The sequence below is a fragment of the Bacillus rossius genome, chromosome 10, assembly GCF_032445375.1.
Source record: "Bacillus rossius redtenbacheri isolate Brsri chromosome 10, Brsri_v3, whole genome shotgun sequence".
In the NCBI taxonomy this organism is placed as follows: Eukaryota; Metazoa; Arthropoda; class Insecta; order Phasmatodea; family Bacillidae; genus Bacillus; species Bacillus rossius.
In genome coordinates, this window is record NC_086337.1 from 26736041 (window position 1) to 26749855 (window position 13815).

Below are 13815 nucleotides of genomic sequence, written 5' to 3' on the forward strand. Positions count from 1 at the left end.
GAGCCTAGCTCCACATGGGTCACGTCACGGCCCTGGGACAGAGTCGGTAGCCGGGTCCACGTGCCCATCCACGTGGTGGCGCCCAAGATATAAACGTACACCAATTCGAAAACCCCCCTCACGACAGTTTGACAATTGTAGACCAACCACAACTTATTGTTTAGTGGGCACTTTTAATATTCTAACCCCAAATTTATAAAAAAAATTTGTTTATTGTAACATTTGGTGACACCTTGGATTTTCATATGTTACAATAAACAAATGTATACAATATGGTAACTATGTACGTATACCTGTTTTGGAATGTATAAAATGATAGCTGTGACATGTATAACAGATTTACATCCAATAGTGAATAACTGTTGCTGCAAGTAAGAATGAAGAAAAGGTGGTTTTTATATATTTATTACACATTTTTCAAATAAACTGTATAACAACAATATATAAATTAAATATAAATCTTTAAATCATATTTTAGGTTATTTACATTGCTAAAAAAAAACTTTCAGAAATCATTACAAAATAAATCTTATTATAAGAGTAATTGTGTTTACAATATTATATACAACAAACAGTTTCAGATAACAGCTACATACAATACGTTTTGTTCTCATAATGTACTTAGGTACTACTAAAAGAGTTTTTATTCAGTATACTTATGTTTAATATCTGCTTGCAAAACTTATCCTAAAAAAATAACAAATAAATAATCTGAAATGATATTTTTAAACATTATCAATTTACCATGTAGAAAAAAGTCTGTGTGAAAAATGAGATAATATTTCAAGATTAACTCATTTCTTTTCTTAATTTATTTTAGTTACATAATGTTTAATGGTTAATTTATTAAATTTTTATGTAGTTATCTTTAATTATTTATATACATTTAGTGAGTAAACTGGTCTTTTAATTAAATACTTATGTGGTAAGTTGTGCATTTATAGTAACTAAAATATTTTGTACATTGTTCATAGTAAAAATTAGATTAAATCTATGATTATTTTATTTATGATATTGTGCTCTTATGGCTTATCTCTATGAGTATCAAAACAGTTGTGATGTCACTGACTAGGGGCCACCATGTGTCTGCATGCTGTGGGGCCCCCACAAGTGACAGCAGGTGCGTCATTCGGATATTGGTAACATTGTGGTCAGAGAAGCTGTGGGCTGTAGACAGACAGGTAGCCAGTTACCCTCTCCACGCGCAGTCGTTGTACAAAGTCCAATAACATCATCTGAAAGAAAGAAGAAGAAAAAAACTTGTTTACATTTAAAGATACATTGCTATTGCTTTCAATCTTCTGATTATCTGGAAAAAAGCAAATAAAAAATGAAAAAGCATTTTCTTTCTACGTTATTCTATAAAATGACATAGTGATATTTCAAGTTTTTACTGTTTTAATTGTGTATTAGAATAGCTACTGTAAATTTGTGTGACTGTCAGTTAGGTACGTTTAGAATACTGTCAAAATATATACGTAATGGTTGATTGGGTTATGTCAGTTACAGTAATTATGTATTAACATATTGGTTACATATTTAAATGTTTTCTTGTGCTAACCCTAACCCAAAAAAAAATTTTATTTTAAAGAATCGGCCATATGTATAAAAATATAAAACTTAAAAAAAAAACATAATGCAATAAAACAATCACCAATTCTACAAAATAAAAAAAAAAAAAAAAAAGCACATGTAGCTCAGTACATCTGGTAGAAGTGAAACTTCTTTGGCAATTCAAACCTTGTCTTTTAAGTATATTGTATTGGGTAAAATGGCAGAAAGGGAGAAAAAGACAAGTTTCTAAATAAACACGAACTAACAAAATTGTTACTAACTTCAAAATAACTGCTCAGAATATCAAGCCCGCTCAAGGCAACGAGTTCTCTGAACCGTCCGCAACCTTTCAGCTTCGGAAATAGTTTCACAACTCGCACTGCGCCAAAGTAGTTTCACTTCAAAAACATTAACTATAACTCACATTCGCAATGACTTACAGCCGCTAACAACATCCACATTTTAAACTAAATGTGAACTTCTTGTTCCAAGTATTCAACATGGCGAAAATATTTCCAGACTAGCTGTGCATTAGAACTTTGTAGCATTGTCTATGTTTCGTGGTCGGCTGGGTTTGTTTCAAGTACATGCCAACTGTCAGCACACCAATTATTGCCATCCGGTGCAGAAGCAAAAACATTCTGAATGGCAATGACAATGGCAATGAAGTCTAATGAACAATCAGATTTTTTTTTGCAAAAAATACATAGCCCTAGCTATTGGAAATTAAGTCTGATCAGGTACTAAAATAATACAATTATAACTTTACCGTTTTACAGAATAATTACAAAAAAATATCAAGAAATAAAAATATATTTTCAGTTTCATATTTTTTTTAATCATAGATGAGTACGTACATTTGTAATAGGAATATATTAATTTCTTCTCACTTTTCTGATATAATTAAAACATGTGCCATGATTTTCATCATTAAACTACAGTATTTGACTAAAACATTCTTAGGTTAATTTTTAGCTTCTATTTTTATTAACAAACGGTTTTGAAACTTCTGAATAGTTTTGAAACACATTTTCTAATTTTTTAGTGAAGAATAATTATTTTATATTTATAACAGCCTCCATTTTATATCTCCTTTCCTTTGATGTTCAAAATTTAATTTTATGAATAAGCATCACTATACTGCATCAATTATACCTACCTAAATGTGACAAGACCCAGGTAACCACTCCTTAATGAGATTCATTAGTTTCTCAATAAACGTAATGTTGCAGAAGGGGCACTATAATTTGTGGAAGGTTCTTTGGGCTGGATGATTTAATAATTATATTGGACATACATACACACACCATCACTTGTTTGAACTGTACATCATAGAGAGAAAAAAACAGACAAAGAAAGATAAATACATATTTTAAATCATTATATTGGACAAACACATTTGCTAGTTCGAACTGTATGTCATAGAGAAAAACCAAAGAACGGAACAAAGAAAGATGAATACACATTGAAATCATTATATGGGACATAAGCCATCGCTAGTTTAAACTGTGAGTCAGAGAAAACCCAAAGAATGAACAAAGAAAGATGAATACACAAACACTCAGAAAAAAAAGCCAACAGATGTCAAATGTTAAATGCAAAGACAGCTTCTGTCATTGGCCGTGCCAGGAGAAGGGGTCAAAGGTATATAAACCACTTGTTTTCCAGTCCTTTATCAGTCCATGTGTGCCTGGTTAAGGGAGCAAATATCAGTTCCCGAAACGTCACAACTGTTTTGTCCGGGGAAGCTTACTTTGTTAATCTGTGCTCTCGACGTTGTATTGCCAGAATACCTGTTTAATTTCATCGCTGGGTTCACATGTGTGTCACTATTGTAGCTAGTGTTGTCCAGATTTTTTTTTAGTTAGTATAATCTTTGGTTTCCTCTGCCTATCGCTGGATTATCCAGAGTTGTTGTTTGTCTCTTTTTTTTTACTGTTTTTGTTGCATGTGTCTCGTCATTATCAGCCCATTGTGTTCATCTGTGCTGTGATAATATTCTAATTCCTTTCACAGAATTCTTTAAGCTGTATTTGCATTTAACATTAGAACATGCAACATAGCTAATTTTGGCTTGCTTTATGGTGGTGTTTGTGTATTTATCTTTCTTTGTCCATTCTTCGTGTTTTCTCTATGACATACAGTTCAAACTAGGAATGGCGTAAGTCTGTTATAATGATTGGAATCAACCTTCCCAGTTGCAAGAATCATTCAAAGAATGTAACTTTGGGCTATTTATTGTTAAGTTGTTTTCTGTAGGACATAATCATGTGCTGTTTATAGTACTAATGTTGGGGTCATCAGCACAAACAAATGTGTGATGTCCTTGCTTATGTTTTCAAACACACCACACAGAAAAGAAATAGTGTCCCTCGTTCACAAGCTTGAGACAGTTCCTTTGCCTGAATGGAAGCGGGGTCATTCAGGTCAGGTAACACTTAATTGTCTATTGTTCGGAATAGAGTGGAACCGTTTTACATAATCACCACTTATTTCATAATTACAGTGTTATTTGCATAGTAGGTCATGGTTAGCAGTGTTAATTTGGAAAATGTCTGAATATACAACAAATAACATTTAATATTCTTTCGACTTGCTATTTATTTTTGCATTTAAAAATTAAATGCCTGTCAATTGCTTTCCCAAAAAGGTTGTACATACCGTAATGACAAACAGGCACATAAGAAAGATAATATGTTTCTCTTTAATCCTACACTCTGAAGGAGAAAATTTTTGTTTACAAGATTCTGTTTTGTGTTTATATACCTTCCCCCTCCCCTTTAACTGTGCACTTGCTTAAATTAATTTCTATATTTTATTTTTTCTCTGGATTATCTAAATTGATCAATAGTGTTTATATACACTATTACTTTACTTTGCTACTGAATTACATACTTAATGTGTGTCAGTTTGTTTATATAATAATAAAATTGATACAATTAAAATATGATTTATATATAACCAAATATATTTTTTATAATTTAACTCCAATGCGTAAACAAAACTTTTAATGAATTTGTTATACAGTTGTATTTCATTCCCCCTGCTACGTAAATAATATTTGGATTTGGTATCGGCTACGCGCTGTGTTTAAAAGTGGTAATGTAAGAATGAGGAAGCCTGGAGTGTAGGTGACCCGCTGAGCACTACGAAAAAAATGTGGGGGTAAAATGTCACCGAGTGATTCATGGACGGAAGTTTTGAAAAAAAATCTGTGGCGAAGGCAGTGCAGAATTTTCTAAGCCTAGTTCACAGTCGTGCCCGCCGGGTATATATTGTTCGAGTGTCGTGGAGAGCAGAAGCTCACCACCGGAGACTGCCGAAGGAAGCCCGATGTACAAAGACACCCAACTCTGCTGCGGCCTACGTCACCACGCTGTCCAAGCTGTGCCTGTGAGGGTCCGGAACTTTGGTATGATGACCACTGGAATATTCTACGTTGCACTTGTATTTTTCCAGAGTCACAGGTTGTTGACGTAAACTTTATTGTGCAGATAGCGATTAGTAAATATTTGTTGACTGCACAATTCATGTGGATGCTACGTAGGAAGTTGGTGTTACGTTTTGGACGTAGGATACGTAATGACAATACACAAGCGGTAGCGTAGCATCTGGCCAGTGGCAGCATAATTAACTAGAGACTTTTGAGTTAAGAACTCAGTTTGAAAATAGTTGGGCTGTTTTCATAATGTCAAAATCACTGAATACTATGAGTTGTGCTCACGCTTAACCTGGAGTTAATAAAGGGAAAGAAGGTGCAAGTATCTGAACAGCGAGCTCGGGTGTAGGTACTAGTCTTGTCTTTTATCTCCGTACTGCAGATTCAGGCAAATATATCCTACTTTACCCAGGTATACATGGGACTGGACTTAACATGTTAGATACTATTATTGTTGGATATGTTTTGTGAGACACACGTCACCAAAGTAATAATGTTTTATTTGTATTTGCTACATAAGACTTTGATTTGACTTCCTTTGTTTAGGTGCCATCTTGTTTTTGTATGTGTACGAATGTTATCGTTGCAGCCATGTCGGCTGTGTGTGTACTGTGCGATACTAGTAAACAGAGAGTGAGTTAAAAGCAAAAGGTTGGCCACATCATTTATTGAAACTTACAACAATTATTAGGTGCAGATCAGCAATTTTTCATAGTAACACACCGGGTATTCCAAATAAAAGCACAGTGCTATTTTTTTTAAAGGCAATATTATTAAAATTGACTATGTCCTTCAAATAGTATTTAACGCAAAGTCTATCGTGATGCGGATCAGTTAACGATAATGTTATTTTTTTTCCCGAGTGTTAGTTGGCGGGACAGTTGGTACCTGCTGGTGGCTGGTGACCACGTTGCGGCATTCCACCAGCACGATGTACTTGAAGAGTGACACGTCGTCGGGGGACTCCCGGTGGAACAGGCTGATCCTGGACAGCCCCAGCTCGTCCGGGAGGTACATGTAGACGTGGCGCGCCCCGGTCCAGTCCTTCCACGTGTCCAGCATCACCTGCGCCGACAGTCCGTCGCCAGAGTTCCGTTACTAGGTCCGTCCGTGCGCTCTGCGCTGCCACACTCTACTGCTCCGTCTGCATGCTGTCCCGAGCACGAGCGACACATTCCACCAACAAACTTCAGCCGCAGGTTCATCACGACAAAATAAGTCCGGGAGTCGTAACATCGCCACAAAAAGGTTTTGGGAAATATAAATATTACCAATGAAATAATTTTGTTACAGCGACAGAATTCTCTGTGGTTGTAGAACTACTTTTGTTCGATCAAACATGATCCAGGCACTTTTTAAGTGTTCAATCTTAAATACTTTCCTCTGTTTAAGATAAAAATGTCATCCAGCTCCATCTTAAAAGATGTATACCGGACTCGGGATGCACTCAATGTGTCGTGATGTACCTGCAGCCGAATTCAGGTTTACTCTTTATAGGCAAATGAATTAAATAGTTATGGCTTAGTCTCTCATCTATATCATAATTATTAAAGAATAGGTGTGATTAGATGAAAATGGATTTTTGACAAAGTGTTGGGATGGGGGAAATGGGAATACCTATCCCAAGGAAAACCCACTGACTGACAAGATTCATGTTTAGTTATAAACTTTAATGCCCCTTTTTTTTTTTTTTTTGTAACATTGCGACAAATTGGTTGTATTGTATCCTAGGACTCTTTTTTGCACACCATGGTGATTTTTTTTATCATCATTACTTTTATTGAAGTGCTATTTCTTACATTTTAACTCGACCCTCCTAGCATTTCTTGTTCTTCCACAAATATTCTCAACAGATATTCACTTAATGTAATATCCTGGATGTAAAAAAAGGCATACAAGAATGTTAACACTTTTTACACCCATGATTTTGCACTAAATCAATATCTGCTGAAAATAACTGTGGCAGTACAAAAAATCAACATTGTGAGCAAGACGGGGTCTTAGGGTACCCGGAGGCTGCACAGAGCTTCAGGCAAAATGTGATTTGAAAACTACTTAAGATATCTGAGTGGGGTCTGTTTACCAAAAGCATTTAAGAATTTGCTGAGGACCAAAAAGTACTTTTGATTTTGGATTCATATTTTTAAACTGTACTTTTATAAGAGTTAAAATGGCTAATAGGCCGTGTTTTCAGAGTGATTTTTAGGTGAAACAACCGGTACAGGTTCTTGAAAGCACTACACCTTTATCTTCATTTCTCCACCATATGCTACTGTCACCACTCATAGTCCCTTAAGAGTCAGATCTGCAAAATAAAAACTTGGCTGACGTAACTCGACATGATCTTTAAAGGATTCTAGCAATAGGAGTTAATGCCTCATAGTCGTAGGTGAATGTAGTACCGACACCATTGCGTAGCTTCTGCTGTTCAGATGCAAACTCATCAGCGATCAACACACCCACCTGGTTAAAACCCTTCTCCGCACTCTTGAACCCCATCACGATGTAGCTCGTGTGGTTGTCCGGGATCTGCGGCATGTCGTTTTCCGGGACTATGCCCCTCACTTCGCGGTACAGGCCTGAAACAGAACATTTCACAGATTCAGCCTCCAGGATCCAGGACTGAGTGTTGAGGTGCAATGGCAGCGTGGTCCTTTCCTAGAAGGCAATGTGAGGCCATGGTGAATAACCCTGGCATGAATACACCAAGTGTGCCGCGGGCGTGTATCACTGCAGGAAGCTCTTCCCTTGATCAACGGTCAATATTTTTTTAACAGTCAGTACACAGCCAAGATGTTGGGAATTTCAGCTACTAGTCGGGCAATCCCGATAACCATCCAACCTATTGCACCTGGGAGGGCTAACCACCACAACTTTTGGCTCAGGCAGTAAATACAATTATTTTGTACAAGCCTCTCGAAAAATATCAGCCCAACAGTGTTGGTAAATAGAATTAAAATAGACAATAGAATTAAATATATTATGTAATCAAATGTTACCTTGCTGTAAAATGGACCCGTTGCTGAGAATATGGTCTTGGTACATTTTTGGAAGCTGGTAATTTCTTGGTGTATCATGGATGTTGTTGAAATGGACCCATGGAAAAAGAACTATTGCAAAAAGGAAACAAAATACCCTTAAGTCATGCTCATTAGCAATTACGCAAAAAAATAATTACATCAATTATACCTACTTAACATAGCAGTTACTATTTAAACATTTACTACATTTGAGTCATACAGTTTCATAATTTGTCATTACAACTCAATCTCACATGCCATTTTGTTTGTCATTACTTTTTTTAAGGGCTATTTCTAAAATTTTAACTCAATACCTCCGTTGGATTTTTATACCAAAAATATTTTCCAGATATTCTCTTAGTGTAGTATTGTGGGTGTAAAAAGGTGCGTCAATTGTGATAATTACAAAGACTTGCACACATTTTTGCACCCATGAAATCACACTAAGTGAATAACTGTTGGAAATATTTGTGGCAGATTAACAAATGTAATAGAGGTTAAAATGTTAAAAATAGCCATTAAAAAATGTTATGGAAAAAATGAATAACTCAACATAACGTATGAGTTTGAGCAATTCAAATTTTTAGCAAAAATATCATAACCCTTTTGAAGTGCTGCAGTATCATTACAGCATGTAGTTAGCAACCCTTTAATTTTGCACTAAGGGTGGTGATATTACAAACTACAGTTACATTACCAATATGAATTTCCACAAACAAAACACTATCCTAGTATTTTTTTTTTATTTTACCTCATTCTGTTTGTAACATATTTAAATTTTTTTATTTCATTCTTAAATAACTATATCAGCCAACTGGCCTTAAGTTGTTAGTACAGTTTCTCTTTTGTTAATGACTAATTATATGAAAATCTGTAAATCATACGTCTCAGTCACTTTTCAACCTCAAACGTAAATGCCAGTCATTGGAAAAAAAATTCTTAACTATTCAGCTCCTTTTTTCTACTATGGAGGCTATATTTTACCTCCAAAATATATTTATAAGTATTAAGTAAAAAATTTAAAAAAAAAGTTTTTTACTCCATCACTGTGTCCAACTCCTAGGTAAGAAAGACACTTTAAAAATTAATGTTTGATCAACAATTAATTGTTCGTTTTGATACTTTAATACACTAACTGATTTAGTCAGTTATATCAGGATTCCATTAAAAAAAATACACATTATTTATTGTTGTCAGTAAAATGTAATAAATTAAAAATGGTATGTCCAGATGTTTTTCCTTCACTCCCTCACAGAAAATGTTTGGAGGTGTAGCTTTGAGGGCAACATGGTTCAATGGCTGGGGATATGGAGGGTCAGTAGCGGGGAGACCCTTGGATTGTTCTAGACCGCCAACCAGACGCTCAGTCACTTGCCTTGGTTCTGCAGAGGCAGTTGTGGAGAAATAGAGCTGTGGTCTATTACCGTTTCACTCTTTTTAAAAAGGTGAGTTTTCAATTGATTCTTTCGCTTGACTCTTATTTGTTGGTAGGAAATGCTTAAGGATTTTTGCTTTCATGATCTTTTTCATTTTTAATTGAAGTAATGAAGTAAGAGTGAATAAAAACCTTGTAAATTTCTTTCCCTCATGCTTTACTACCTCAGGTTTTCCGAATTTTTCAATAATGCCACACGAGAGATATCAACTGTGCGGAACAGTACATTGTGCTTGGAAGGAGGAGGGGAAGAAGGAAGTATACTTTTTGCTGCACTGATCCTGTCCCTCACTAGTTGCGGGCCAGGCACAAAAAGAAATACCATAATTGGATGATAAATCTTTATAGTGCTAGGCAAAAATGGATCCAGAAGCTCATGCATGAGGAAGATCGTGATCAGATTGTTTCCTTTAAATTTTTTCCTAGAAAAACAAAATTTTATCTAATGTACTTATTTTGTGATCAGAAGAGGGCCTGGCTTTATGTTAATTGTAATATTGATCACATTTCTTGTCAGGGATTTATATTCTGATAGTCCTAAATATAAAGTGGTGTTAAGCATGAAACCAAGCACAGTCATCCAGGGGCGTAGGAACCGGGGGGGACAGGGGGGACGTGTCCCCCTGAACTTTTTGGGTGGAGGGGACTGTCCCCCCCAACTTTCTAGACTGGGATATTTTTATTTTATAATATTATTCCGCATTACTGTTATGCTATTTGAATAAATCTATAATCTAAGCGAATCGGGTACCATGTATCAAAGGTTCATGTGCAAGAAATATGTTCAGCATCGAAATTATTATAACATTCAAAAACAAATAGTAAAGTGACTTTACTTTAAACTGTCAAAACGTACCGATGTTAATTGAAATAGAGTATACCTGCAGGACTATGCCCCTTCCACTTTGCAACCAGACCTAATGTCTGCTGTCATTAGGCAGCTTAGCTCCCTCCCTCCTTGTGTATCATACACCTATACATATCGTCTGTGAGTGTACTTGCACATTCCGTGAATAACCTTAAGTATTTCGCTATTTTGTTGTCGTGTTGGGTGTAAGGAGTAGTGTTGTAGAAACATGTGTTGAGCAGTAGACCAGAGAGTTGTAGATGTAGAGTCAAACTACTTACGTGTGCATTAGTATTTCATTTTATCGACAATGAAAAGACAAAAAAACTGTTTTAGCATATTTTTCAATAGCCAAAAGACAGTGTGAAGGTGCTCATGCTGAAACTTCATCGAACGGAAGTGAACCAGTAATAAGTGGAATTGAGGTGAGTAACAATCTATCATGAGAAAAATTCTGGCGGTACAACACATTATAAAATTGATTATTAATTATTCTCTTTGTAATAAAGTCGCAATAACAAGTGTGTGTTTGGGGGGGGGGGGGGGGGTAGGAGGTGGTTTTTAATTACCATTAAACCATTATATTTAACACTTAACTCTTAACTGTAATTTTATAATTTGTAGTCTTAAGTTTCTGTCCCTTGCTGGTAGTAACTCATCCTTAAACATAAAAGAGATAACAAAGTTAAAAGGTTAACTTAAGGATTTGTAAACATTGAAATAAAAATGTTTCTTTTTAGAAAGTCCACACAAATTTAATAACCATTGAACAGCTATGCATACATAAAAAATTCTACTAAACATAGCAAAAGTATTCATGTAAATAAAAAGTTGTCCTTTTCTTAAAATTGCAGTTATTATAAGTTATCTGGTTCGTTTCTCTGATGTGGAAATTATGCCGGGATGATGCTTCGGAAAGTTGGTATTCTCAGGAATTGCCTGTTTTCCCTTTTCCCTGCCTTTTATTATCGGCGCGGCACACCGTTCACCTCATTTCAAACACCCTCTCACTTTTTTTTTCGCCCAGATACACTCCTTCAAAAGGGATCTCTCCACTTAAGTACTTAAAAATAGTTTTAATAAGAAAAATAGTGTAGTAACTGCAGGAGATTTTACCCTGATTAAATGTTTACATTGTTATTAAGTGAGTGAAGAGTGTTTAACGGCCCTTTAACAAGGAGGTCTTAAGAGCCGATAGGGGTGAAATGAGATGAAAATAAAACACAACATCATTGGCCGAGCCCGGATTTGAAAGGGGATCCCTCGCACTGCAGACCGGTACCTTACCGACTGAGTTACGAAGGCATAAGCCAAAATATGTTAAGGATGTATCAAAATTACGGTAAATCTGTATTGTACGGATTAGCGCCAAAAAAAATCGTACAAATATGAAATAACTTTCATTATATGCTCTTTTATGTCCTCTTTTCAAAACCGCCTGCGGAGATTAAAAATTCCAATTACTTTTGGAGATATCGCCGTTCTTATTTTGCAATACAAGCCCTATGTAATCATTCAACAGGCGCCATTTTATATTTTGCCGTGTGTGCGTGAATGCATAAATAACAGAAATTTTCCATTAGGTAAGGTTAGTTATATGATAAATACTTCAAAATAAACGGAAATTAAAAATAATATCAATTAATTTTACTTGTATAGTTTTAAGTATTTATAATGTAACTGACCTGACCTAACAAAACGGGACAAAGGTAGATTAGGTCAGGTCAGCTACAGTATAAATACTTGAAACTGAACGGACATTAAAAATAATAAAAATTAATTTTAATGGTTGTTTAGTTTTAAAGTATTTATAATGTAGCTGACCTGACCTAACAAACCGGGAAAAAGGATGAACAGTAGGAACTCACGTAATTTTCTTTTTACGTGATGTAGTCGTTCAACTACGTCGCGAAAAAAAAAAATATCATACTTGTAAACAAGCAACAATGGGAACGCGGGAAGCCTACGATTCACTCATCCTTTTGGACATACCCGAATACTCACGTTGGCAAGCCTTCTTTCAACAGACGAGAGGCGAACGCCCGATCGTGCATCTTCGGTTTTTTTTTTTTTGTTTATTGTAAATAAATATGCAACTCTAGAAAACTAATGGTCAATTAGGTATTGTTAGCTATATTATAAATACTTGAAAACATTGTGGATGGTTGATTTGGTTAGGATAGCTACATTAAAAATACTGTGAAATCATGTTAATGGTTTCCTAGCGCTGGATAGCTACATATTGGCTGTATCCGAATACATAGGGATGCGTCCTTAGCACACACATCCCTACATCCCTTAGCAAATGCAGCCACAATGTAGAGGACGCATTTCTAATGGATGGATAGTATCCGAATACTTTTACTATTAGCACCACCTGTTGACTGTCAGTCGTACTAATGTTCACGCAGCCATTTTGTGTAGGAATATCTACGAATATTCAGCAAAACGTATATAATAAATACCTACCAATTAAAAAATAATGTAACGTGTATGTTATAGATGTTAGCGATCCAAATAAAATACATTTTATAAATTGTAAACTTTAAAAATACTTATGAGTTTTGAATTATACTTTAAATTTAAATTCGTATTTTTTTATATTTATTAACGTCTTCATTTGTCTCTGTTTAAGTTATCACTTTCGCTTATAATGTTTTAAACAAATATTATGCTGAAAATCTGAAGTAATATTATACACAAACAAAATAAAACCCGATTCCGAAGCTAATGGATGTAGGGACGCGTTAGTGGATGCGAGTGTCGCATCCCTAGAAATCTCGAATTAGTGGATGCGTGAAGGGATGCATCGGCATCCCTTGTGAGAATTCGGATTCAACACAAAGATGGCCGCGTCCACTACGATGCACTTTTAGTGGATCCCTTAGCTAAGGGATCCATTAGGCCAGTATTCGGATACAGCCATTAAAAGTTATTTGCTAAGCAACCATAAAATGATTTTACAGTTATTTTAATGTAGCTATACTTACCTAATATAACCAACCATCCACCGTGTTTTAAAGTATTTTTAATTACTTCTTGCTAATTTTAAGAAAAGAAGTCTTGCCAACGTGAGTATTCGGGTATGTCCAGAAGGATGTGTGAATCGTAGGCTTCCCGCTGAACTCCGCATCAGTGCACATCACGAAAATTAAAAAATTCCATATCTCCTAAAGTATTTTGAATTTCTGATCTCCGCCGGGTTTAATGAAAAGAGGAAGTTAAAGAGCACAGAATAAAGGTATTTTCGGATTTTTTAAAATTTTTTTTAAAAAAATCGCCAAAAAATGAATATTAAAAAATTCGATATCTCCAAAAGTAATTGGAATTTTTAATCTCCGCAGGCGGTTCTGAAAAGAGGACGTAAGATAGCATACAATGAAAGTTATTTCATATTTTTACGATTTTTTTTGGCGCTAATCCGTACAATACAGATTTACCAAAATTACTATTGAACTCTGTGCTAGAAGTTAGGCAGCTGTTTTCAAATATAGAAGTTGTTTTGAGATTGCTGCTTGTT

General features: G+C 35.3%; 1 protein-coding gene across 2 annotated transcripts in view; it reads right to left on the reverse strand.

The window, feature by feature from the left end:
- Positions 1-388: 388 nt before the first annotated feature.
- The window catches only part of LOC134535881 (uncharacterized), a 125868-nt gene continuing 112441 nt past the window's right edge, over positions 389-13815 (reverse strand). For both annotated transcript variants that reach the window (XM_063375227.1, XM_063375228.1), the window contains exons 3-6: positions 7993-8103; positions 7457-7572; positions 5882-6058; positions 389-1235 (exon numbers count right to left, since the gene is read on the reverse strand). In XM_063375227.1, the coding sequence (XP_063231297.1) occupies positions 1152-1235; positions 5882-6058; positions 7457-7572; positions 7993-8103 (488 nt within the window). In that variant the 3' untranslated portion in view covers positions 389-1151. The remainder of the gene's footprint in view (positions 1236-5881; positions 6059-7456; positions 7573-7992; positions 8104-13815) is intronic.